Below are 26,848 nucleotides of genomic sequence, written 5' to 3' on the forward strand. Positions count from 1 at the left end.
TAAAAAAAAAACAACCCTCTTGCCTAACCAGGCAGTGGCGCAGTGTATAGAACATTAGACTGGGATGTGGAGGACCCAGGTTCAAGACCCCAAGGTCACCAGCTTAAGCACTTGCTCATCTGGTTTGAGCAAAGCTCACCAGCTTGGACCCAAGGTCGCTGGCTCAAGCAAGGGGTTACTCGGTCTGCTCTGGCCCCCGGGGTCAAGGCACACATGAGAAAGCAATCAATGAACAACTAAAGAACCTCAACGAAAAACTGATAATTGATGCTTCTCATCTCTCTCCATTTCTGTCTGTCCCTATCTATCCCTCTCTCGGACTCTGTCTTTGTAAAAAAAAATCAAAACAAACACCACTCTTATTTCACTAAATAAGACGTGAGGTTAGATCACTATGCCAACTAGTGGCCTCGTTAATACTGATGCCTACATATTTAAATCAGTACGTTTCTCAGTACTATCTGCTTTCACGAAGTAAACGCTTCTGGTCTTTTGCCCTACCAATGTTTTACCCATTTCCATGCAGTAATCTGCCAGTGCGTTTATGCTTCTTCCAAACCTGGGGTCAAGGGATAAACTCTCTGACCCCTAGTACCTTGAAAGCTATGGGGCCGATGAGGATGCAGAAGCAGGCCCCGCATGAATATGCATATCCTAGGCAGGTCTGCTCCAAAGGTAACCTTCCAGCGCTGGGAGGAGGGGTGGCCGAGGTCTTCCGGGTTCCAGAGGAAACCTGCCCCCGGCGGGCGGGCGAACCCCCCCACCCCCGCCACTCCCCCTTCTCCCGCCTGGATGCTGCCCCTCGCAGCTCGTCAACCGGCCAAATGCATTCCAGAGCTGTGCACAAGACACACTTCTCCGAGCAGTCCTAGAAACCCGAGCCCGGAGCGGGAGAGGGCGGGAGGGAGCGCGCGGCCGCCGCTGAGGTCACATTCGCGTCGCCTCCCCGCCCTCGGCGGCCCGGCTGTTCCCTCCAGCGCACACCTCCCAGGGCTTCGGTCCAGTCCAGTGTAAATGTCTTTTAAACGGAGACAGGGCTCTCCTCCCCTTTCCTCCCGCGCGGCCAAGGGATCCGCCGCCAGGGCCTTTAAAACAAAACGAATGAATGAAGCGCTAGGGCGAACGCGCGGGACAGCCACTGCGGAGCTCCACGGGCTGGGACTAAATCGGGACACCGACCGGCTCGTTCCGCTCCAAAACTCCCCAGCGAAGCCCGCTGGGTGCTCTCGGGGCTTCCCATTTCTCCTCTGATCTGACCTGGTTTCAGTCGATTTGGGGAGCTTCTTTACTCCCCACCTTTATTCGCTCCCCCTTCCATGGTTCCCCCCACCCCTGCAAACCCGGGACGGGTGGCGGTGGCCGGGGGTGGGGGGAGAAATAGCTTTTAGAAACCCGATCTGTTGTTTGCGAAACACAATCGCTTTTTTTTTTAAAGCGACAGGGTGTCTAGACGGCCACGTGACAAGGCCGGAGCCGGGCGCGCCACTGCGCAGTGGAACCAGCAGAGCAGAGGGCCCGCGGCGGGGGGGGGAGGGGGGGAAGTAGGGGGGGCGGAGGCGGCGGCGGCGGCCGCTGGGGGCGGGGGAGGGAGGGAAGGGGGCGGGGGCGGGAGGCCTTGCGGGAGGCAGCGAGCCCAGGGCACACTCGCTCGCTCGCTCGGCACACAGAGGATCCTTTCCCCGAGCCGCGCCAGCCGAGCCAACCGGGCGCCGTGCTCGGTACGCCTGCCGCGCCGGAGAGAGCTGCCCCAGACAGAGCCAGCCCGCCGGCGCCGAGCTGCCGAGAGCCCGGCCCCGGAGCCTCTGAGTGCGGCGCGCCGAGCCCCCGGCGGCGGCAGAAGGACCAGAGCGCCAGGAGAGGGCGGACGGGGGACAAGGAGGCTCCCGGGCGCGACGGGGAGAGTCTCGGAGGAGGAGGCGGCGTGAGGACACCGGAGCCTCCTGCTGGCGCAGCCGGGTCGAGGCGAGCAGCCCTTACGGAGAGCCTGGCTGCCAGCTGCGGTCAGGGGAGGGGGCGCCGGTGGCCCCTGCAATAGCCAGGACCTTGCGCCCGGGAGGACGAGAGCGCCCGACCCGCCAGGGGCCCGCCGCCGTCGCTGCCGCCGCGCCGCCCTCCCCCGCGCTGTCAGCCCCGCCGGGCGCAGTCGCTGCCGCAGCATCTCTACCCCTGCGCCCCCGCCAGCCCCAAGGAAGTCTCGGCAGAAGACCGGAGACCCTGGGAGCTAAAGAAGAAAGATCAGAGACTTCTCTGAAACACCCAGATGCAGAGGATTGAAGCAGCCTAGCCAAAGCTCTCTGTGGATTAAAAAAAAAAAATTATATATATATATATATACATGTGTATATATATACACGATTTTTTCTCTTGGCAGAAGAAAAGGAGAGGAAGACCAGCGGGGATCTGCAAGGGAAAAAGGGGGCTGTAACTCGTGGATACGTTTTTTCCACCCCTTAAACGTCTTGTTCTACTTTGTAAACATTTTCTTTTTTTTTTTAAACCCCAGTTCCGGGCTTTGCATATTTGGTTCTTAGATTTTGAGAGAGCCTTCTTATTTCACCAGACATCTCATGCGGGGCGAAGTCCACTCGGCCCCCCTCCCCCGAGTCTTCGTGTGCACGGAATTTGAGGAGATCCGGTTACTAAGGATATAGAGGAAAAAAATAAATCGCGTGCCTGCTTTTTTTTTTTTTTAATTGCCTGCTTCTCCCCACCCCCAAATTAAGTTGCTTAGCAAGGGGGAAAGAGGCTTTTTCCTCCCTCCAGCAGCTCAGCCGAACGCCTTTCGTTTTTTGCCCCCGCGAATCTTCCATGTAGGAAGCCGAGGCTGGCGAGCCCGACACTCGGGAGCCGCTGCGGGGGGGCCTCTTTTTGGGGAGGCGCCGACCGGGGCAGGCTTCGCCGACCCCAGAGAAGCGGCGGCCGCGTTCCTCCGGGGTGCGCCGGGGCCCGAGAGACGCGCACGGCGCGGGCCGCGCGGGGTGGGGCAGCCGGAGCGCAGGCCCCCGAGCCCCGGCGGGCGCCTCCGGGCCCCCGCGCGCGCTCCGGCCTCCGGGAGACTGGCGCATGCCACGGAGCGCCCCTCGGGCCGCCGCCGCTCTTGCCCGGGCCCCTGCTGCTGCTGTTGTCGCTTGCGCCTGTTGCCACAACTCGGCGCCCGACTTCTTCATGGTGTGCGGAGGTCATGTTCGCTCCTTAGCCGGCAAACGACTTTTCTCCTCGCCTCCTCGCCCCGCATGTTCAGGACCAAACGATCTGCGCTTGTCCGGCGTCTTTGGAGGAGCCGTGCGCCCGGCGGCGAGGACGAGGAGGAGGGCGCGGGGGGAGGCGGAGGAGGAGGCGAGCTGCGGGGAGAAGGGACGACGGACGGCCGGGCACATGGGGCCGGTGGTGGCGGCGGCGCAGGCAGGGCTGGCTGCTGCCTGGGCAAGGCGGTCCGAGGTGCCAAAGGTCACCATCCCCACCCCCCAGCCGCAGGCACCGGTGCGGCCGGGGGTGCCGAGGCGGATCTGAAGGCGCTCACACACTCGGTGCTCAAGAAACTGAAGGAACGGCAGCTGGAGCTGCTGCTCCAGGCCGTGGAGTCCCGCGGCGGTACGCGCACCGCGTGCCTCTTGCTGCCCGGCCGCCTGGACTGCAGGCTGGGCCTGGGGGCTCCCGCCGGCTCGCAGCCCGCCCAACAACCCTCGTCCTACTCGCTCCCCCTCCTGCTGTGCAAAGTGTTCAGGTGGCCGGATCTCAGGCATTCCTCGGAAGTCAAGAGGCTGTGTTGCTGTGAATCTTACGGGAAGATCAACCCCGAGCTGGTGTGCTGCAACCCCCATCACCTTAGCCGACTCTGCGAACTAGGTAAGAAGTTGTGCTGCGCCCACCCTCCCTTCTCCTCCTCTCTTTTCTCCTCACCCTCTGACACTCAAGAAAAGCCCCCCGTGGGCTGTATCTGTGCAGTCACCTCTCTGGAGAGGAGTGTACAGCCCTTCCTGGGAGGAGACTTGGGGACAAAAGTAAAGAAGGGACAAGGAAAAGCTAGAAGGGCATTCCCTGGGGGTTCCCTTCCAATTTTTTCTCCTCTGTTGCCCTAGTGAGGGCTATGGACCCTGTTTGTGCACAGTCTGCAGAAATGCCGTTAAAAATGAGAGGTTCTCATTTCCGGATCAACCAGGGGGTGCAGAGAGAAGTAGGGGTCACGCCTCCCCCGCACCCGGAAAGGCGTTGAGGTGTGTGGCCGAGTTGGATATGGTCCAAGCCCGCCAAGGAAGGCTGGGAGAAGCGAGTTTGCAAAGGCTGGGAAGTGTTTGCTCCTTTAATAAATGAGTCGAGTTGTGGCCCGGCACAAACTTTGGGGATTTGGGGGCAAAGAGGTTTAGGATGGAAAGCCGAACTGGGTATTTACTCTCAACTCTGCCAACCTGGAGTTATAAAGAACAAGGAGTCAGGAGAAGTTGAGTGTCCCCTACTTTCTTCCAGTACAAGGAAGCACAGAATTAACCATAGGGGTGGTGGTCTGCCCTCGGGTCCTCCGTGAAGATGCAGCCCCTTACTGCCCTGGGGCCTGAGCTGAGACCCCAGCCTCCTTTTTATCCGATCCTCCTCCATTGCTTCCAGATTCTCTGCGTCTATGAGCAAGGCGGGGGAAGGGTGCACCCGGGGCGCCAACATATCCTCCTAGGATCACCAGTGCACTTGGGGCGCGAATTTCGGGTGGGCTGGGAAAAGGGAGCCGGGTGTTCACCTTCACCGCACGGGTGCCCACCAGAGCGACTGGGGGGGAGAAGATGAATTGCGCTGGGGGGGGGGGGAGTGGGGTCTGATATCCGGGAGGGGTGTCTTTGTCGCCCCCCGCCCCCGCCCTGGGAACTGTTAAGTGCGTGGCCCAGCAGAGCCACGCCGAGCGGGTGGTTTCCAGCCCGGCCAGGCGAGCGCCGCGGTGGCGTCCGCAGACGTGGAGGAGCGGAGCGCCGCGGCTGGCGCCAGGCGGCCTCTTTTGTTTATCTGACAGCTAAATATCAAGGCAATCACCGCCTCGCGGCCCTGCCTCCAACCCCCACAGCTAAGACAAACAGTTGGGCTAAAAGAATGCCTCTGTTATCATAAGTTTCTATCTCTCTTTCTCATGGCTCGGCCTTTATTTTCTCTTACTTTTTAAATTCCAGAGTCTCCCCCTCCTCCTTACTCCAGATACCCGATGGATTTTCTCAAACCAACTGGTGAGTAGATGATTTTAAAAATATCTTTCGTCTCTTAAGTTAGAAACAGCCTCTAGAATGCAGATTTTTCTGTCCAGGCACCGGCTTGGGGAGGCGCTGGGGTTTGCCTGGAGGTTCTTCTGTTGGAAGTTTGGATTTTTCCGTTTTTGCTGTGGCTGGATATTATTATGTGTGTGTATGCATGTGATTTTTTAAAAAAAGTTTCCTAGATATGCTTTAAAATTTGTTCCTTTTTTCATGTATTCATACACTGTAACCGAAGTTGGCTCAGCTTTAATACGTGGAATTTGATCCACACAGAAGTGTCTTGGAAGCCAAATAGGACAGGTTGATGGGAAAATTCAGAGACTTCATGAGTGCAGGGAGTTAGTGGGAAGAATGGATAATTCGATGGGAAGAGTTAAAAAAGGTGCACAGAAGACTTTTGTTTGGGCTAAAAGGTTAGAAAATTTAAGTAAAGGCAAAACCACCCTTATAGGTTTCCTCTGTTCCCTCTCCTGCAAGTCAGTACTCCTCCTGGATTTTCTCAGAATTCTAGGTTGGGGCTATAAAAGTTTTAGCATAGCTCTGCCTGCCTGTTGCTTTGCCACCGGATGGCATGGAGCCAGGGCAAAAGCACATTGGAGACTGGCACCAGCCCTGTTGAGATGATCTGCATTCAGCTTTTGGCTGGCAGTGCAGGGGCCAACCCTCCGGACACTGTGTGGGGGTAAAGGGTCAGCAAACTGAGACTAGGTGACAAACCGATGGCCTCTGTATCCAGGAACCCCTTCTAACAGTGGGAGCTTCATTACCTGAAAAGTAGGGGTTGTAGTTTTGCAACTGAGCTGTATACTTGATGCCTGAAAAATACAATGTTGTTATTATTATTATTTTTGCCAAGATTCTGGGACAAGTGAAGGGTTGGGCTTCATTTTGCTCTTGGAATTCTACAAGTCCTTCACCTCATGAATTTTGGCCCCCCCCCCCCCCCCCCCCCCGCTAATTAAAAGTTTTGCCGGGCGTTGTCATAAATTAAATACTTTAATGAACGGTGTAACCGAAGCCCACAGCCCTCCCGGGACTCACCCGCTCCCTCAAGTCGGGAAGGCGTTGCTGCTTGCCTGGTGCCTGTCTAATAAGTGGCCTGCAAAGCATGTGATATTTTGCTTTCGATTTACAAAACACCAGCTAAATGGTCATTAATGAGGAGATAATCAGCTCTCTGTATTTATAACAAATGTTAACTGAAATTACCAAGCTCTGTTTTCTCAAAGAATAACTTGATTGGGTTTTTTACTTCAAGGCTCAAGAATTCTTTTCTGAGGTTAGTTTTCCATAGGGCCACTTCTGTCCTGTTTTTTTTCTTTCACAGTCTTCAAATTGGGAGGTTTCCCTTAAAAAAGAGACCAGTCACCTTGACCTGAGGGATAAAGACAACTAGGGATAAATGTTCCCAGAATCCTCCTAAAACCATAGAAGAAAAGGGTTACGTTCTTTTGGGTTTCCTGCAAAGATACCAGAATAAATCTGTTCACTGGATTTAAGCAGTCATTCTGCCAGGCCAGGACCTCATTTTCAGTGAGTGGAGTGATATATTTATTCATTAGCAAGTGTTGACATTAGGTAGCAAAATGTGTGTAAACAGAGAAGCCACAAAGACTGGAATGTGCCTTTTCCAAGGGGGAGAGAAGTTCTCCAGATCAGCCAATAGGAAGTGATTAACCTGCCAATCGGAAACTCAAACAGCTGGTTACTCACCCAAAATGCTTTGTTTAAAATAAAACAAAGGGGAAAAAAAAATGAAAAAAGGTGTCAATGGGTAAGGACAGGACGGTGGTAACAGGGAAAGCCCCCAAGGAAGGAACTGCCCTGACACACTGAAGGGCGGCCAGGTCTGAGGCTGCCCCCCCCCCCCCCCCAAGTCTGGGGCTGGTTTTGCTGGCTGCTATGGCCAGGGGCGATGAGGTCAGATATGCAGATTGGGATGCTGCCTGAGTTTTTCTCCTCACCTTATGTGTGGGAAGGGAGAGTATTTGGCTGGGGAATTTAAATCCATCCCTTAATATTCTTAAAAGTTTCTCAGCCCTAGGTGAAATTTTTGGTCTTGGGTTACTAGGTGAGAACTAGTCATAGGTTTTTATAATGGACAGCTGTTAAAATCTTAACCAGTTGCACAACTAAGGGATTCCTTTCTATGAAGTCTCCAGCTTGCGGAGAGGGCTGGTTCCTTTCCTGCAGCCTTTGGAGGAACTCGGGACTGAAAGCCAAGCTCCATCTTGCTGTGGTTCAAGTCGTGGCACTGCAGCCCCTGTGAGGGCCTGATCTTGGTAGATCCGGCTGCTGGGTAGTTCCAAGCCAGCAAGATTTTCTGGGAGAGGGAGCATTAGACGTGGCTGACCCTAGGGGCAGGGTGGCTGGACCTTGTTACAGTTAGAAGTCAGGAGGGTCCTCTCTTTGCTCTCATGGCACAAGGGATAAGAGCTAGGTGTTTGAAATTAGGTCTTGCCTGATCAGGTGGTGGCACGGTGGATAGAGCGTTGGACTGGGATGCGGAAAACTCAGGTTCTAGAGCTCGAGGTCACCAGCTTGAGTGCAGGCTCATCTGGTTTGAGCAAAGCTCACCAGCTTGGACCCAAGGTTGCTGGCTTGAACCAAGGGGTCACTCTGTCTGCTATAGCCCCCTGATCCAGGCACATATGAGAAAGCAATCAATGAACAACTAAGGTGCCACAACAAAAATCTGATACTTCTCATTTCTCTCCCTTCTTGTTTGTCTGTCCCTATCTGTTCTTCTCTCTGTCTCTGTCTAGCTGAGCAGTCTGGGACCTAGCTTGCTTTACTTCCTAACTGAGGCTACTCTGAACTTTTCCAGGTCTCTTTATAACCAGATGATCTAAGAGTTAGGTGATTCATTCATTCACTCAATTTTTGATTGATTCCTTCATTCCTACATTCATTCTGCAGGCCCGATGATGTGCCTGCCTAAAAAATGTGATGGCTCCAATGCAGTTGATTGTCCCTCTGTGACCAGGGCTGTGGATGGGGGCAGAGCTGGGACATTTGGTGTTCAGTGGTGGTGGCAGAGGTGGTGACAGGGACGGTGGCTCCTTTGTTTTCTGGATGGTACTTAGGAAGCTCAGAACTAAGTTGACAAGACTGTCTCGGCTCTTCGGGAACCATCCTCTTGGTGAGGGAAATGGGACCCCAGCTCATTCCTTGATTGCTCCCCAGGCTTGCACCTTGCTGCTGGGAGAGTGGAATGTGTCTCCTGCAGCACCTGGCACTTACCGGGTGCTTGGTAATGTTTAGGCTTCTGAGTGTGTGCTAGCCTGGGCAACACAGGCAGAAGCTGAGACCCTGACCTGAGAGCAATATTTCTGCAGATCTTTTCTGGGGCTGCGCCAGGGAGGTGTGGCTGCTTTGACCTTCCTGTGCAAGCCTGTCAGTCGCTTGAGGCCAGTCTGGATGCTGAAGACGGCTTAGCCCTCAGTCCACAGCCGGACTACCTACAGGGGAGGGAGAGCGGTGGGACTGGCGGTGGGACTGGCGCTGAACTCTTAAGTATGGCCCAGCTCACCGGGTGGCCCCTTGAGCTGGTTGGTGACACCTCAGTTTACCTGGGTGCGGGTAGAACAGGTATACTTTACTACTTCACAGGGTTGGTAGGGAGGCCTAATTAATGTTTGTAAATCCCTTCTGAGATCAAAGGCTCTGCAGAAGGGCAGAGCACCATTTCATAAAAACGCTTGTGGTTGCCAGTGTGGAGCTGGCTTACCTTTGATCTGAGACAGGCCAACACCCTCAATGTGGTCCCAGCTCTGCCCTGAGATGCCGGGCTCTTCCTTTGAAACACACCTTGCCCTGGGAGTCAGCCAGCCAGAGCTGGGTGGGGGGCGTGGCCCTGGACAAGTCATCATGTTGAATATGGGCCTGTCTCCCATTTAGGGGTAAGTAGCAGCCTATCTGTAGAGCATGGTAAAGGCCATCCAAGTAGTTTAGAAAGTGCAGGTATACACCATTTAACAAGCAACTCCATTTCCTGTCTCCCCTATTGTTTTCCATTTGATTAAGTGTATCCTGTAAAACTATATTCCTGTTAGGAATTATACTTTACGCTGATAAAATGAGACCATACATACGTAGTCTTTTCTCTCTTCCCTGCCTACTGCTACTCCTCTGCTTCCCCGACCCCTGGTTAAGAGAATTCTTGAAAAGTTGGCATTCTAAAGGTTGGAAAAACAGACTGCTGGAGAGAGATTAGAGATAGAGTTGAGGGAGGAGGCAGCAGAAACGCAGAGGTGCTTGGGGGCTGCCTGTAGGTTCCCACCTCCCTTTATCAGGTAATGGAAAACGCCGCCAGGACACGCAAGGGCTCCCCTGGGCTGCTGGCCTCTGCACTGCTCCTGTTTGGTTTCCTATTGTCCAAGTGGTTCCGGTGGGAAACTAGTAATGCACACCCCTGTATGTCCTGTTTGTGGCCTGGGGTGGGGGGCTGGAATCTGCCCTGTGCAGCCTGGTGTGTTTGCTGAAGAGCTGGGTAGCATCTCACTGAACCAGCCTTCCTTTCTGGATTTCTGTAGGTTTGGTATTGGCCAGGTGTGCGACAAGCTTACAGGGTCCTATGTATTTTTATTTCCTGGGACTAATTAGTTCCAGTTTGTGGACATTATTTTTTGTTTTAATTGCTTGGAGGGAGGCTGTGGAATCTGTCTCTCACCTAGATTTGCCATTATCCTCATGAACACTTAGGTCACTGTGCCTAGTACCCAAGGGTTAAAAAGACTTGAAGAGAAGCTTATAGTGTAAGTTAGGACACACAGGGTCTGAAGGTAAAGACAGCGGAAGGAAACTCCCAAGTGCCGGGAAGGTGGACTAGGAGATGGGGCAGGGCGCCTTGCAGGTCCGGGCTTTTCTGGGAAGGTTTCCAAAGATGGGGAGTTTGGACGAGGTCTCGATGCAGGTAGAACAGTTCCCGTCTGGCTGGGAGCCTTGCTGGGAATGTTCTCTGTCTTGATCTGGTTGTGGCTCTGTACAGGTGTATACATGAGTACAGTTTATTAAGTTGTACCTGAGATGTGTATGCTTTCCTGTACTTACTGTACCTCAGTTACAAAGGGGAGGGGGGCACCCCTTTAGCCCAATGCCTATCTTGAGAAAGTCTTAAAGAACTGGGAGTCTGTCTTTAAAAGGATGAGGGTGAGACACTTGTCATGCGAGTGGCAGAGAGGCCATTGGATCCGAGCAAGGAGGCGGGGCCCCGGGAACAATGGCAGGAGACAGCCACCAGGGTTGACAGTCAGGGCCTGGACCTCCTGTGACCTAGGGAACTCCTACCTGGCTTCCTCAATGGGGGACTTGCAATAAAAGAGGAATTCCAGCTAGTCTGTGATCAAGCCTGACTTGACTAATGATTAACTGGTCTCCCGGAGCCCAGAGGGTGACAAGGTGCTGGGTCTGTCCTGTGATGAACAGCGAGGCCTGAGCAGCGCATTCATTCATCACCAGCCTCGTGGCTGCGAGGGAGCCATTGGGATGTGTGTGGTTTCTCTTTAATGCTGTTTAGAATGTGCTTAAAAATTAATCGTGGTGTTTTTATTTACTTCTGTGTTTACTTCTGTCTCCTCTTTTCTGACCCGCAGCGGACTGTCCAGATGCTGTGCCTTCCTCCGCTGACACAGGGGGAACGAATTATCTGGCCCCTGCGGGGCTTTCAGGTAAGGCACTCGCTCGGACTTTCCTGGCAGTTCCAGGACCTTGAAATGACTGGAGATGGGAAGGATGGGGTGGCTGGCCTCTGTCTCCTCATCTGGCCTGGAAGTCTTACTTTTCTGTGCATTAAACTAGATGCAGTCTTGGTGACCCAGGGCCCTTCAGCTCATCATTCTGAAGTCCCTGACACATCAAGACACTGGGCCCGCTCCATAGATGTGGAAGTGGGGTCCACCCTGGGGCCGATGTTGTGCTGTTTCACGGTGGTTGTTAAGCAACCCCTGGCTCGAGGGGCTTCTAGTTGGTGGCTTTGGTGTCATTATTAGTTCTTGGTTTCAGTTCTTGTTTTTGCTCTTGCCCTTTGTACATTGAGTGCCTCGGAGGGGATGGATCCAAACTTTTTTTTTTTTTTTAAGATTTTTATTCATTTTAGAGGGGAGAGAGGAAAAAAAAAGAGAAAGAGAGAAGGAGGGGAGCTGCAGGAAGCATCAACTCCCATATGTGCCTTGACCAGGCAAGCCTAGGAGGTTTCAAACCGGCTACCTCAGCGTTCCAGGTCGACACTTTATGCACTGCGCCACCACAGGTTGGGTGGGATGGATCCATCTTTAGGGAACTTGTCAAGACGGATCTCAAGTGCAAAATGGGTGTTCAGGGTAGATGTCCTTGATGTGTCTCCAGATCCTAGTTCTGCAACTTTGTGCAGGATGCTGTAGCAGCAAGGGCTGGGTACTGCAGACAGTAGGCACTAACACTGCTACCCGGGAGGGAAGGTTTTCCTTAGAGCCGGATGGTTATGGCATTGGGTAGGGGGGCATTGGGTAGCACCACCATTATTGTCCCTGAGGGGACATGAGAAGAGAGTGATAAACTTGGAGGAACTCATTAGCAATATAACTGAGAGGCATTGCCATTTTATTTCAAAAAGCATTATTTCTACCTGTCTTCCCACCACAGTAAGCCATCTCTGGGTTTTCTAAGAACTAGCTGAAGCAAGTAACCTGGGGGGGGGGGTTTGCAGCGGAGTCTGGGCGTTTGCCAGCTCTTGCCTTTGTTGGGGGCACTGGTGTAGGATCTTGGCAGTTCGGATGGAAGCTGTAAGGCTGTCCTTGGGGGACGGGTGCACCTTCTTATGTGCAGTGACTAATTGGCCAAGCAGCGCTGGGGCTCAGGTCATCCTGGCCAGTCCCCTCCCGGGTTCTTCTCTCCAGGAACTGAGCTTGCAGAGGATGTCTTTAGGGAGACCTTGTTTGTTTTTATTTCTGTGCAGTATATACTCTGAGTGTTATCTGAGACAGAGGGTATTGTTGACTCAAAGCTCCTAATGAGAACTGAGCAGGAAAAAGAGGGGGACCCAGAGAGGGGAGGGGGCTTGGGGAGTGAACCAGTGCGACCTGGAGGGCGGGCCTGCAGCCCCGTGGGGACTGCATCTTCTCTGCTTTCTAAGGCTGACAGAGTTCCTGAGAGAAAGAAGGCCGAGGAGAGGCAAGGCTCCGGGCAAAATGACACTTGGGATATTGTTAGATGGCTTTATTTCTGAAGTTCTGAATGTGCAGGGAGGTGCCCAGACCCTCTGAACCACATGAAATAAGCTAGGGAAGTGGCAGCGTTTGAAAAGGGGGCTTTTCGGAAGGTTTGTCTTATTGATAACATCTTGTCTGTCTCCTCTGCTGGAGGAAGTGACGACACCAGCCTGAGCCACCAGACTGCGTGCCTCCCCGTGTGCCCGACAGCTGAGTAGTGTGACCCGTTAAACAGTACACCCCATGCAGCCCCTTCTGAGATGGGTGGGCTGTGTGTTCCAAAAGCTTTTACGGTTCTAGAAAGAAACTGGGGGTAAAGCAGTTTTAATCCTTCCCACGCAACCCAAAGTAATTGCAACCATTGAGATGAATGAGGAGCCGTTAGGAGGGTGTGCTTGCCTCTGGAGGGATCCCATGGTTGAACAAAACTGCAAAAAGAGAAGAAAAGGGGGGGCCTCCACATGAAAGAGCATTTGTTTTGAATTTTAGCTCTTGATTTACTAATTCCCAAGGCTTCAAAGTTTGAGCTCTTTCTTCTTTCCGTTCAGAGTTGGAGCAGTTTATTAATAATGTGCCGTGGGGGGAAATTGAAGAAACTGTGTTTTGGGTTGGTGCCAGTGGTTTGGGGGTGTCTGGAGAGGAGGCGACGGGCGTGGAGAAGACCCAGGGTTACACCCTTTGCAGCGAGAATGCCCCCCAAAAGATGATTGTAGTGGCCCAGGTCCAGGGCAGAGGGTTTTATAAATGGAGAACAGCCCAAACCTCCTCTCTAAGAAGTTGATCTTTCCGAAGGGGGGGGTGGCCTGGGTGTGTCCGCCTTGCAGAGGATGAGGCCATTGGGGGCTGCTTTGGTGGCTGAATGGGGCAAGGCCCAGCAGGGGGCCCTGCTGGGTAGGGGGAGGGGTTAGCAGAGTCTGGAGGTGGGAGCCTGCTTTGGGGGGTGGGGGGCAAGTGGGCATCAAGGTGGGAGCAGGGCATGCACCCGCAAGGACTTGCCCCTTCCTGCCCCTCCTCCGCCTTGAAATAACCTCTCTGAGTGTCTCTTTCACAGGCCCTGTGTGCTGTTTTCCTTCCTGTCCTGCCCTGGCTGAGAGCGGCCTTAATGAATGGGGCTCAGTTTAGGGTGGGAGGCAGGTCAGCAGCGGGAGCCAGGGCTTGATTCTCTTGGCACGGGAAGAAGGGAAAGAAAAAACAGCCGAATGTGAAAATGTGGGGCCTTGGCGGTGGGGGCGGGGGTGCTCTCAAAGGCGTGCCCCCTCCTGAAATGCCGGGGTGACTCCAAGGCTGGCCCGTCCCTTTCCTGCGAGGAAGGGGAGAGGAAGGGGAGTGGGCGGCGGGAGCTCTGGGCGCTGGCCCGCTGGCTGCAGGTTGGAATTCCAGACTTGCAGCGTGGGGCTGGCCAGTGACAGGCCGGGCCTTCGGGACTCTGCAGGGAACGCACCCCACCCCTGCACGTTCCCCCGGTCTGGGAAAACGGCACATTTTTAGAAGGCTGTGACTTGGTTCCAGGAGATTGTACTTTCATTTCTGACAGCCGGCTCTCCGAGACAGATGGATTGCTCTGTGCATGGTCGTGTGTGTGTGTGTGTGTGTGTGCGCGCGCGCGTGTGCGCATGCATGCTGCAGATGACAGATAGATGGTCCCGTGCACAGACGCATGAGCAGACAGATGCCTGCAGGCGGGCTCTGGGGTAGGCCTGGGCCCCTCTCACATGAGTTCGGTGCCGCTTCTCCATCAGGGTACACTCTTTGGGATCGGGAGTGTGTGTGGATTGGTTTTGAATTGTGACTTGTCAGCTGAGTATGGTGTCATTTGAAAGGCACAGACTCTGGAACTCCAGCCCTTGCTGCTGGCCTAGGAAGACCCACCTCGGAGAGGACTGACGTAGACGGGAGGCTTCTAGGTCAGCTCTCTGATGGACATGGAGGGGCTTTGCCCCCAGAGCTTTCACTCTGTCACTGGTAATTAAAAGCATGTGTTAGAAGCTGTCGTCTTTGCAACCTCCATCTGCAGTTTAAGGGGGAGGGGGGCTTTCATCTAGCTTGCCTGCCGTCCTGGCTTGGGCGATTTAAAAGAAAGACTGTCTCAGTTGCAAGTTCTAGGCTATTCACCCATCCTCCAGCCCCCTCCTTTATATATTAATGCCTGGAGCTGGCTGACCTCACCCATACAGACCTCCTTGGTTAGGGCAAGGAGTAGAGGCCTGCAACCACTTGTAGTTATTTAAACTTCAAAAGAAGCGCCAAGGTGGATTACAAGGAGGGAGGTGGGAAGCAGTGGAGACATAGTACTTAGGTATCTTGAGGGAACCCCGTCTCTAGGGTATGCAAAGTCGTGCTTATTGGAGAAACACTGTCCCACCATCCCAAGGGAGGCCAACTCCTTTGCTAGGTCTTTAGATCCTTGTAGAGTTTCCTCGGTGATGGAAGCGTCCTTAGCTCAGCAGCCACTCCAGAAGGGTTCTGGCCTCCTCTGTGATCCCTGCTGCCATCTGTGCTGGCCTCAGAGGGGAGTCTTCAGAAAATAACTAGAGAATACGAAAGTTTGGTCCTGGCTCAGTCCACAGTCAGCTTGGGCTTAAATCAAGTAGCTTAGGAAAAGATTGCCCCATCCTGTTTTTAAGGAAAGTCATTCGGCTACATGTAAACTATTTATTGTCGGCTTGGGATGGTGATGGCAAATGGGGAACCTGGGCCTGGCCGCCTATTGCTGTGTTTTTGTGTCCCCTTCTCTTGCCTGGGAACAAAGCTTGTGGTTTCACTGGACACTCTAATGCCATTTGGGGGTGGGGTGGATTGTGCTCATCCGAGTGGCCAAGAACATGGACTGTGAAGGATGAGTCAGGTAGACCAGCACATGTGACCCTTACCTACTCACTCTCCTACTCCCCAGGCCACTGTGAGAAGTGACTGTCTAGATCTCTAGGGACCCAGCCCATACTTTGCTAAATGCCAGCATAATGACTCAGGTCCAGGGCCAGCTCACCTGGTGCACACCTGCTCCCAGTGAAGATCAGTCCTGGACAGCAGCTCAGGCCGCCGGCTGCCTCCTCTGCAGTGCTCACGGTCAGGCACTCGCCTCTGGGGAAGGCTCATTGATAAAACCCCACTGCCTTGGGAAGTATGAGGCAGGCAGGCAGGGGTTAAACTTGGGGCGACAGCATTCACAGTCTGGGGCAGATTTGGGCTGCTCTGCCTGCCAGACTAGATGGGTTGGCTGCTGCCTCATGCTTCCTGTCACTGAGGCAGAACAGGGCGACCAGCGAAGGCGGAGGGGGTCAGGTGAGGGCTAGGTCCTGGTGTAGCTTTTGGCTTTAGTCTAGCACACTAACACCTCCAATGCCCCCCCTGCCCCCCACCAGCACCTTGGACCTTTTCTTAGGAGGGCCTGGCTGTAACTGGGTTATGCTTCAAGACCTACGGGACCTCTGTGACAAGCTCCAAGCCAGTGGGCAGTGAAAAGGGAGGAAATGCCAAAGGATTCACGATCAAGTCTGGCTTCCTCTGCATCTTGATTGTTACTGTGGCAGAATATTGTTCGTGCAGTGCTGTGGTTGCCAGGCTACTAGCTGGTAAGACACACTCTAGCAGGTGTCTTCACCTGGTGGGAGAAACAAGGCTCAGGGCAATGGTCCCAGGTTTACCTGCATGTGAAAATCCCAGGTGATTGCAGTGTGCAGACAGGTTGGGGAACCCTGGGTGTAAGGAGTGAAGGGATCTGTGTTCCTGCACCGAGTTTCTTTAGCAGCTTCTCTTGATGGCCTTGCAGGTGTTCTGTGATTTCTGTACAGTAGCCTATCCCCTTATCCGCGGTTTCACTCTCCGCAGTTTCGGTTACCCTCCGTCAACCATGGTCTGGAAATATTAAATAGAAAGTATCAGGAATAAACGATTCATAAGTTTTAAATTACGCACCCTTCCTTCTGAGTAGTGTGATGGAATCTGTCACCATCCCACTCCGTCCCACTGGGGACGTGAGTCAGCCCTTTGTCCAGGGTCTCCATGTTGTAGATGCTCCGTAGTAACCCTCTTAGTGTTGTGGTCTCACAGTGCTTATTTCATTCAAGTGACCCTTATTTTACTTCCTAATGCCCCTGAGTATCAGGGTAGTGATGCTGGTGCTTTGGATATGCCAGAGAGACACTGTAAGCGATTCCTTTAAGTGAGGTGAAAGTTCTCAACTTGCAAGGCATTTTATTATCTCACATTCATTCCAAGAAGAATGGGGTGAGTGCAATGCAAGATAGTTCAAGAGACACCACATTCAACAGAACTTTTATTAAACCTATTGTTATTGTTTTTAATCTCCTACTGTGCCTAATTTGTAAATGAAACTTTATCACAGGCATTCTTTATAGGAGGAACCATTGTATATATGGGGCTTGGGGTAGTGTCCATGGTTTCAGGTATCTACGGTGGGTCTTGGAACAGTATACTCGTGGATAAGGGGGAACTACTGCCTCTGCTGCTAGGGAAGAATATTGCTTTTTGAGCCTCTTCTCAAATAAGATTTTTTTGCTTGATTGTAGGAACTTGACAAGGTGTATTAACTGTGCCTTCAGTTGCCTTTGCTGTTGTGAATGCCATTGTAAAAGTGACTCATGGGACCGGGTTTCCTCTTGGGATGATAAAAATGTTCTGGGACTAGAGAGGTGATGGTTACACAGTTCTGTGAATGCACTCAGTGTCGCTAATGGTAAATTTTATGTTATGGGTAATTTTATTATACTTTTAAAGATTTTAGAGGAGAGAGAAGGAGGGGGGAAGAGCGGGAAGCATCAGTTCATATATATAGTAGTTGCTTCTCGTCTGTGCCTTGACTGGGTAAGCCTAGGGATTCAAACAGGCGACCTCAGCATTTCAGGTCATCGCTTTATCCACTGTGCCATCAGAGGTTAGGCAATTTTACCACACTTTTAAAAAGTAGTGACTTGTGGTAGCTTTTAAAATATGGGCAGATAATTTGGATACTCAATCAAAAGCAGTGAACCTGGAGAATAAAAATGGAGAGACTTCTGTTAGGTACTTGGGATCTGCTGATGATAGACACTTGTTTCCCAAGCACCTCTGAGGTCTCCTGGGGTTGGGGGCACATGGATAAGCCCAGCTTTCCGACCCGATGGACCAGAAGAAGCAGGCCAGAAAGTTCCCCATGGTGTGTTTACCCGAGCCTGACCTTTCTGCAGGGGAGTTCCTCACCAGTGCCACGCCATCTCCCAAAGCCTGGGGTCCTCCCCACCTTCCGCGGGGTGATCAAGACCCCTCCTCTGGCTCTGCTGCTGGAGCCCCCGGTCAGTGTGACATCCTGGCCCCGGTTCCTCGCGCTGCAGGAGGCGGCGGTGCCGCGCCCGGGAGCTCTCCCTTTGTGGGAGCCCTGGGAGAGGATACTGTACCGCGCGGCCACTGAGAGGTCACCACGGGCCCTACCATCTTTCTCGCTCCGTATTGAATGGCTGGCCCGGAGCCTGGCCGCCTGCCTACTGTCACAGAGAGGCTTCCTCTCCGGGCTATTTTCAGCAGGAAGATATTATTAACTGCTGAGGCTCAGTTCTGAATTTAGTGGCTAACACACCAAGAAGGCAACGTTCGCTTGGTTGTGGCAACTCCACCAAAACACAGTGGCTCATTTGGGGGGCTCAGCTGCCCCAGTCTCTCCACCCCTCCACTTCTGCCCACAGGGATCTGGGCCCTGGCCCAGTGTCTGGGGAAGCTGCAATGACAAATTCAGTATCTGCCATAGAGAGAACAGATGGGTGTTTTTTTTTGTTTTTGTTTTAATTTATTGATTGATTTTAGGGAGAAAGATAGGAACATTTGTTTGTTTATGTTCCCTGAACAGGGATCGAACCAGCAACCTTTGTGTATCAGGACGGTACTCATAACCAACCAAGCTGTCCAGCCAGGGCTGGACAAGGCTTTTTATTCAGCCAACTCTTTCAAGGTGTAGAAAATGATAGTGTTTATACTCTTACTTAAGACGGGAAGATTTTGTGAGAGGGATGGGGCACTGGACGGAGAAAGGAACTTTCTATAGAGTTTAGGGCATGGGTTTAAGACAGGGTGATAACTTTCACCTTGTAAGCGAACAGGAAATATTGGGACAAGGCAGGAAATTGCATCATTCCTTTTATGAGAAGAACTCCAGAAAAGAGCCGTTCGTGAAAGGTAGCGGCTGAGAGGGGACCAGCCCTGTTTTGTTTGCTTTCCCCCCTTCTTCCCTTCCACTCCCACGAGGACTTTTAGGCCATTTTCTTTAAGAAAGAGGTTGTTTGAGAACTTTATGTTATTTTTATTATTTAAAAAAATATTTTACCAGAAGGGTCACCTTCAGTTGAAATGTTAACTGCAGCCTTATTTCCCGGTTTACTAAAGAATCTTTCATGACTTTTTCAGCTTCCTTCCCCAATGGTGGGGCCAAGCAGCTCTTGGCTAGGAGTGAGTTTTGGTTTGGCTGCGCCGTCCTCTGCACGGAGCCCCACCCAGTGTCATTAGCTCAGTTTTAACTCGCAGAAAAAAATAAAAAATATATTTATATATATAAAGGGGTGTGTGTGTGTGTGTGTGTGTGTGTGTGTGTGTGTATCTGTGTATCCCTCGCATGTCTTTTGTTTTGGTGGGGAGTAGGTGGGGATTGACTCAAGCCCTCTGTCTTTTCACCCCAGCGTCCCTTGGCCTCACGGAGGTGCCTGGCATTTGGCAGGTTGGAACTCAGGGCTGCTTTTATTTTGAAATCTCTGAAACACCACTCCCCGCCCTGCACCACCCTCAGTTCCTTAATTTCTGAGACCCTTTCTAGGGCTCTAGTGAGGAGCCGAGAGGGAACAGGCATCCGAGTGTCCCTCGTAGCCAAGCCCAGTTAGCTGGGCTCTGCCCTGGGAGGAGGGTGATTGTGGTCCACCTGCCACCCAAGGGCTTCCCCCAGAAAGAAAACGCACCACAACCCCGTGGTGGTGTGATACCCATTTCTGGGTTCCTAAGTCTCCTTTTTGACGATGTTCTAATGACATGGGACCCTGCCCCGACCTGTGCTGCCAAGGGGCCATCTTTAGGATGGAGACCAGAAAGAAAGCCGAGTGTGTGGCTTGCTAGCTCCCCACTCGTTCCCTCCCCCCAGCTTTATTCCTTAGCGTGCTGTGTTTTGTTTTCATAACACTACAAGAGCCCTGGGGTGTGTAAAAGCGTTGTTGAACACTTGGTGAGGGTAACTTGTCCAAACAGAGCAGGACGCCAAGGCAGAATGCTGTGGGCAGGTGGTGAGCCCACAGAGGTTGCCGGGCCGGCGCCTGGCTTGGAAACACCTTTCAGGATTCCCCGCAGCTGTCGGGGAAGTCACTGAGGACAGGGGCTTCTCTCTTACCACCTCCATAGGGAGCCCAGGACAAGGCCCAAGCCTTTCTGGCTGACCCCTGCCTGGAAGGCACTGCCCCCTCCCAGGTCGGGTTCACACGTGTTTCGCTCTACCAGGTGTAAAGCTGGGCGGGCCAGCTGCTTTGGGTGAAGCCAGAGTGTCTCTGTGGTTGATTCAGTTAGCAGTTTCTTACTGAGCACCTGCTCTCTGCCGGGCCCTGTGAGGCGTGGAGGCTGTAGTTCTTGGGCCCTGACAGAATGCAGGGCAGCAGATGCAGTGGTTTGTCTGAAGGGGCTGTCAGGTGAGTGACGTGGAAGGCTTCAGAACAGGAGCTGCTCTCTCTGGAGTCTGGCAGGGGACTGCCTCTCAGGCAGTTGCTCCAGATCAGAAGGAGCCAGGTCCCGGGGTGACTGAGCATGCAAAGGAGGAAGAGTGCTTCTGTCCTCGGGTTCGGCCCCTGCCTTGGTTGTGTGGTCTGTTGAGTTGATAAAACAAAGCTGTGGATAAACAGAGGGCTCTCTCCTCCAGTTCTGGTTCTAGGCGTGCCCCCCCCCCCCCAACACACACATGTACACATGCACGCTTGTTGATTGTGAGATACCAGCAGGAGGCACACTAATAACCCAGACCCGGGCAGTACCCCATGACCAGCCAAGCACGGGCTCTTCCATGGGACGACACCCAGGCACTGATGGCCCACCTGGAAGGGGATAGGAAGTGTTGAATGTCTTGACAGTCACAAGGGAGGTGGAACTTGCCTGGATTCTCATGAAGAGCATCTGAGGATGCACCTGTGCTTTCTAATTTGAAATCGGACGGTCAGGCCCACGTCTGAGGTCCCAGCCCGGGTGTGAGGCCCTGGCCAGCCTTCAGCAGGGTGTGCGTGAAGTCATCTAATACTCAATTACCCAGGTGTTTCATTTTCACGCTCACCCTGCCCCTGTCCATTTCTGGAGGCCAGCTGATGGCTCTGTTCGATGGAGGAGTTGACTGACTTCATCTTGTTCCTCTGGAGCCTCACTGGCCGCCTCTGGCTGGGGGAGCTGTTTGGGCCTGCGGTTGGATCCAGGGCAGAGATGGCAGAGCTGACCTCGCCTCCAACCTCATCATGCAGAGCGGGGAGTTTCTGCCCTTCCGATAGCAGACAGCTCAGATAACCAGGCCAGGGCCTGTTGGTGGCTCTTGTGTTTGCTCACTTCTGTGTTTCCTTTTTGCTTTTAACTTGGGATGGCCGCTCTACCGGAACAAAAACGCCAAGATAATACGACTTGGCTCTCGGCAGACACCCTTCTCTGCCGTTGCTGTCCCCGTCCTTCCACCGCTTCCAGTCACCTAACGAAGGTGGAGGGGTCTCCGGTCCCAGTGAGGCCGGGAGAGGCCAGAACCGCTCTGCTCAGAAAGCTCTTGGGGAACCTGCCAGCCCAGGCTGCCCCTCAGCCAGCACGGCCCTCCCCCTCATTAATCAGTAACCCAGAGGGAAAGTTGTGAACTGGGTGCACAGGGGAGGTTCTGAAAACTCAGGGGCCTCACCTTCAACACAGAGGGGTCGCAATTAAAACCCCACTGAGAGATATTTCCTTGGCATGAGGCTTCCAGAGATCCAAAAGCCGCCCCCGTCTCAGTGTTAGCTGGATGCTGGGGAGGGGGGTGTTTGGAGAAAATTACAGTGGGAGGGAAAGTGCCCTCTAATTTCTGTCCCCAGAAGCCTGCCTGCTCTCCTTTCGGGGCGCGGTGTGTGTGTGTGTGTGTGTGTGTGTGTGTGTGTGTGTCACAGCTGCCAGTTGGTGTGTGTGTGTGTCAGGTACCAGTTGGTGGGATTGGCCAAGCAGGAGGCCCTTTTGTGTGCTGGGCCTCAGTTTTCTCATCTGCAAAATAAGTGGTTGGACCTGGTCCCCAAGTTCCTTATTGATTGGGTTTGTGGCCAAGTGGGAATGAGACCGCTGTTGGTGAGGTAATGGCTTCTTCCATTTGCAGATAAAGAGATCGTAGTTATTCCTGTTTCTTGGCTTACAAACTCTTCCTAGAATGAATGACAGCTGAGGAATCGTTCTCCAGAAAAACACATATGCATCCCAGTCTTTGCAGACATTTCCAGGGGTCTTTAGCCTTGCGGTGGAACCCCCTGTACTGAGGAGGGTAGGCTTAAGGGGACTGTGCAGGGGAAGCTTGAGAAGAGGGCGCTTTTCTCGAGGGAAAAGCATACACAGCAGTTACCATCCTAACCGTTTTTAAGTGTGCGGTTCAGTGGCCCTACGCACACTCACGTTGCTGTGCGACCGTCACCGCCATCCGTCTCCAGAACTTGCTCATCGTGCCCAGACTGAAACTGTCCCCACTAAACAATAACTCCCCAGGTCCCCTGCCCCCAGTCAGCGGCAACCACTATTCCCTTGCAGGTACTTCGTAGGAGTGCATCGCCCTTTGTGTCTGGCTTATTTCACTTAGCGTATGCCAAAGGTTCCTCCACGTGGTAACACGTGTCTGCATTGCCCTTCTCAGTGTGTGTGTGTACGTCTTATTTATCCATCTGTTGGTGGACAGTTGAGTTGCTTCCACCTTTTGGCTGTTGTGCATAGTGCTGCTGTGAACATGGGAATGTGGAGACTCTTCTGGATACATAGCCAGAAGTGGCATTGCTGGGTCACGTGGTAATTCTAGGTAGAGTGCCACAGAACAGGACCGTGGGGACTTGTGTGTCTGCATAGACGGACCCCATGGGGCAGCAGAGCCCTGCAGCCCATCCTAGTCCCGGGGGGGCCTGAGGGGAAGCTGTGGGGCGGGTTGACCGTGTCTGTCCCTGTTTGGTGGGAGGGAGGGGTGGCCTGGCTCTGCAGTAACACAAGCCAGATTGGAGCCCAAATTTATGTGAAGCCCGGAGTCCTGTGAAAAGTGGGACACACGGCACAGAGCAGCCAGCTGTTTGTTTTGGACTCCAGGGGCCTTGCGGTGGCAGCCCAGGGTGGGGGAGACTTTCCCTGTCTTTCATTCCCCTGGCCGAGGCCAGGGCTGGGAAGGCCCGGGGAGGGGGCTCGGGCTCAGGAGGCCCTGGGTGCTCTGGGGTGACGGGGCCGGGAAGGCTGAGCAGCGAGTGTGTCAAAGCCAGAGAGATTAGATTACGGAGGCAGACAGAAGTAATGATTAACTTTTCCAGTCTGCACACTGTCTCCAGTCTGTCGTACTGTTGTTTTTCCCTGTAAGTACAGTGTGGGCCCCGGCCTGGCCGGGCCCTGGTGTTGGGTTGTAAAGAAAGAAGGAATGAGGGCTGGGAGTGAGCAGGGGGTGGGGGAGCAGGGAGCCTGTCTGAGAAGGAGGCTTTTCCATCAGATCCTGCGTTGGAATTTATTGGCCGGAATGCAATAAATGTTCAAAATGCCATCCCATCCAACAGTTTTCATAATTGTTATGGAACAAGGGGAGCTGGGGAAGGGGAGGGATGAAAAGGACTTTTGTTCCCCGCTGTATTTTTCCTACACCGTCTAGAAAAACGAGTTCAGTTGGAGCTATGTGGGGGATGGGCAGGGCCTGCAGCTAGGTCCTGGAATACCTTTCAGGGAGCTGGAGGTCATTGTGCACTGGGATTTATTAAAAAGGGGCCCACAGAAAAAGCAGCTCACTGCAGAGCGGCCCCCAGACCTGCTGAACCAGGCAAAGTTGTCCTGTACCTTTGGAGGGGGGGTGTCCTTTGGGGAAATTGGCTTCTTATGCATCCATTTTTATTAAGATTCTATCAAGCTTTAACATGCAACCAACATACAAAGCAGTCAGCAGAAAATGAGAGCCTTTTTGGTGGTTTAAGGAAAAGTTCCTTTGTTGGATTTGTTGTGTGCATTCCTACTTGGGGCTCTGCATGCAGAATTTGGGGGATCTCTGGGCTCTCTCCAGGTGGATGGGTTTTTGGGGTTTGATTTGCCTTCCTTTCTGTTGCCTGACGGTCCCACCCTCTTGTGTCTTCCTGGGAGCAGCCAGGGTCATGCCCACTGGGCAGGCAGGTGAGCATGCAGGTCTGGGGGATTCTGGGTGTGCATGTGTGTGGACCCCTTTCTGGAGAGAGCTGCTGTGTTATTTGGGGGTGTTGGTGGGACCTTTGTGGTGCACCATGGAGTGGAAAGTCTTGACATTAAAACTTGAAGTTTTAATGAGGCTGGATATATGCTAAACAACAGCCAGAGAGGCCCATTTACTGTAAATATTATGAATGGAGTTGGCTGGCCTGAAGTCCCCACCCTTCCTCTGAGGCCTCTGCGCAGGGCAGAGCTGGCCTCCTCCGAACGCAGGAACGCAGGCAGGCAGCGGGTACACGCTATAATTTGCATGGCTGACGGCTGGGGCACAGGAAGCCGCGTCAGCCCGGCTGGCGAGACAGACGGGAGCTTTTGATTTGTGTGGCTTCCCTCCCCTGCCCTTCTCTACCCTCAATTATATTCTCCGATGGCCAAATACTGTTCTTAGGAAGGACCCCCAGGCTGAGGGCCTCACACTTGGACGACTGAGGGGTTTGGGAAGGTGGGGTTGGGGCCCGTTGGGTGAGAAGGGAAGTACACTTTAGCTCTAGTAACCGATTACTCACCACGGTTTGTCTGTAAGGTACAGTCATGCATTAGTCTTCTAAGACTGGCAGGATCTGCCAATCAGTAAGCTTGGGAGAGTTTGCGGGAGGAGGGCGGTGCCGGCAGGCGCCAGGCCTGGGGGCACGTGGGCAGGAGGATAGTGAGAAAGGGAACCCTCCCTTGGGGAACTCACCTTTTCCTGAGGGCCACAAATGACAAGACAGAAAATCGCAAGTTTGTGACTCTGAAATTCAAGAGTTGGTTTAGAGATGGACACAGCAAAAGCTGACCCAAATTTCCTTGTCCTGATTATGTGTCGTTTCGTTTTATTGTTGCAAATTAAATGCCAGAAATGAGCTCTTCCCCCCAAAGTGATTTCCTTAGTTCTCTGGCAGGTAGTAAAATAAATGGAACCAGCATTGTTGAATACTTTGTGAATCACAGAGAGTAGCCAGAGACAGTGGGAGCCAGAAGTGGGCCCGGGGGGCTGTTTTGCCCCAGCCCCCATCATGTTAGTTATAGACAGGTCATCCTGAGAATTAGAGAGAGGGCCAGCCACTGTCCTTGGTCACAGAGCAGCTCCCTCGCAAAGAAGCCGTTTCTTGGTGGAGAGAGCTGGACCCCATGCTCAGCCCTAAAGTAGACAGCATTTCCAGAGTGTGTTTGGAAGGACACTTTCTCCCCTCTGATAGTAGAGGAACCCTTGGGAACGGAGAGCTTTAGAGCTCCGAGTTGGCTGCCCACCTACTGCTCACACCTAGCAGTATTCCGGCTTTGAACCCCAACTCTGCTCTTTGGCAAGAGACGGCCTCATTTTCCTTCCTTTAACATAAGGATGGGAATCGTATGCAACCTCATAGGGTTGTCTTGAGTCCTTCTGGAACGGGGCCAGTGCACAGTAGATGACTCTTAGGTTCAGGCATGGCCCAGAACTGTTCTTCTGTGGGGACAGGGTGGGCAAAAGGAAAAGTGGTTAGTCTTTTCCAAGCAGCTGGAGAACCCAAGAGATGAGACCCCGCTGCTTTTGTGTTAAATCATCATAATGGCCCTGGGAGGCTGGCACTGGGAGTTTCAGCCGCTGCCAGGGTTCCCTGAGAAGTAGATTTGAACTGGGGCAGCGGGATGGGGCGGGGCGTGTGTGGGGCGAGTGTCATACCACAGCCAGCAGTCCCTGAGGGATAGGATTTGGGGAACTCAGTTAGTCTGGCCCAGGGACCTGAGGAAGCACCCTGGCCTTTGAAGGAGACCCTATGGCACCTCAGTGGAAATAAGCTTGTTACCGAGTTCTGAAAAATACTAAACTCTATCAGTCCTGCCTTTACTGGCCAGAATCCATCCTCTGATCCTTTTGGTGAAAGAGCTTGGCACCATGATGAATGGTTGGGTCTGAGAGTTAACCTGAAATATTCTGAGTTTGTTTCGACCCCTTGGGCAACTTGCTCTAAACCAAGGGGTCCGAGGAAGCCCCGGCGTGACCTTGCCTGCCCTAATGGGGGCGAGACATGGCAGGTTAGAGCTGACCCCCGAACCCAGACTGACCCCAGACACCTCATCACGTTTTCATGTGTTTTTCTTTAGTTCTTTGGTCGTTTGCCTCTTGAAAACAAAGAGACCAGAAAAGGTCCTTGATACATGATGAGGGTTTGGGATGAGGACTAGATCAGACGGATTGGCCACCAGGTCCGCACGGTCTCGCCTATCTCCCTGATGAAGCCGCCTGGCTGCTCTCCGCACCGCCCGTCTTCTGACCAGGGAGGGGAGCAGGTGCTGTTAACCTTTGAGATGTCTGATGTCGGGGAAGGCAGGATGAGGCACCCATGGTGGCGCCAGCCTCCCAAGGAGGGAGGACCCTGGACCTGCTGTGGGCGAGGCGGGGTGGTGTTTGCGTTCCAGGTTGCTGGGGTGATCCTCTGGGTCTGCTTCTGTGCCCTTCGTGTGCCCTCGTCAGTGTGCATGGAGCTGCCACTTCTGCCTAGGCACCCATCTCCTGGCTCTGCTGGACCACCGCGGAAGGGGCTTGCAGGCCCATCCCACGGTTTGGGTTTTGACCGAGAAATACCCTTTTCTAATCCAGTGCCTTGCAGAGATGAGGTCGAGTTGAGACACCTCCTTGCCCTCATTTTACTCCAGCCCCTTGGGCGTGTTGAATGCGGTTCTGTACTGGCTTTGTTTCCCAAGTATGTCCCTGTCCTGAAAGGCCAGAATCTTGGGGACCCCTCCCCATTAGTCCCACCTCTGTGCGGGCACGTTCTGGCTCAGGTGGCATCGCGCCCACGCAGGCCTGTGTTCTCAGTCTTGCCGGGTGTCTGGGAATAGCGCTCGCCTCCCTGGCCTCATGGTGGACCTCAAAATCCGGGTACCAGAAATGATGGCGGGGAGGCACCGAACTTGGTCTTTCCTTCCTTCCTCCTTTTTCCTTCATCTCCTCACACCTTCATCCTTCCTTCCTCTTTTTTCCTTCATCTCCTCACACCTTCATCCTTCCTTCCTCTTTTTTCCTTCATCTCCTCACACCTTCAAATAAATTTCAAAGAG

At 53.2% G+C, this 26,848-nt stretch overlaps 1 protein-coding gene across 1 annotated transcript in view; it reads left to right on the plus strand.

Annotated features, from left to right (window-relative positions):
- Positions 1-1,615: 1,615 nt before the first annotated feature.
- Positions 1,616-26,848, plus strand: part of SMAD7 (SMAD family member 7) — a 30,379-nt gene continuing 5,146 nt past the window's right edge. The window contains exons 1-3 of the mRNA XM_066352661.1: positions 1,616-3,846; positions 5,151-5,204; positions 10,826-10,900. Of these exons, the coding sequence (XP_066208758.1) occupies positions 3,234-3,846; positions 5,151-5,204; positions 10,826-10,900 (742 nt within the window). The 5' untranslated portion in view covers positions 1,616-3,233. The remainder of the gene's footprint in view (positions 3,847-5,150; positions 5,205-10,825; positions 10,901-26,848) is intronic.

Source organism: Saccopteryx leptura, chromosome 11 (assembly GCF_036850995.1).
Source record: "Saccopteryx leptura isolate mSacLep1 chromosome 11, mSacLep1_pri_phased_curated, whole genome shotgun sequence".
Taxonomy (NCBI): Eukaryota; Metazoa; Chordata; class Mammalia; order Chiroptera; family Emballonuridae; genus Saccopteryx; species Saccopteryx leptura.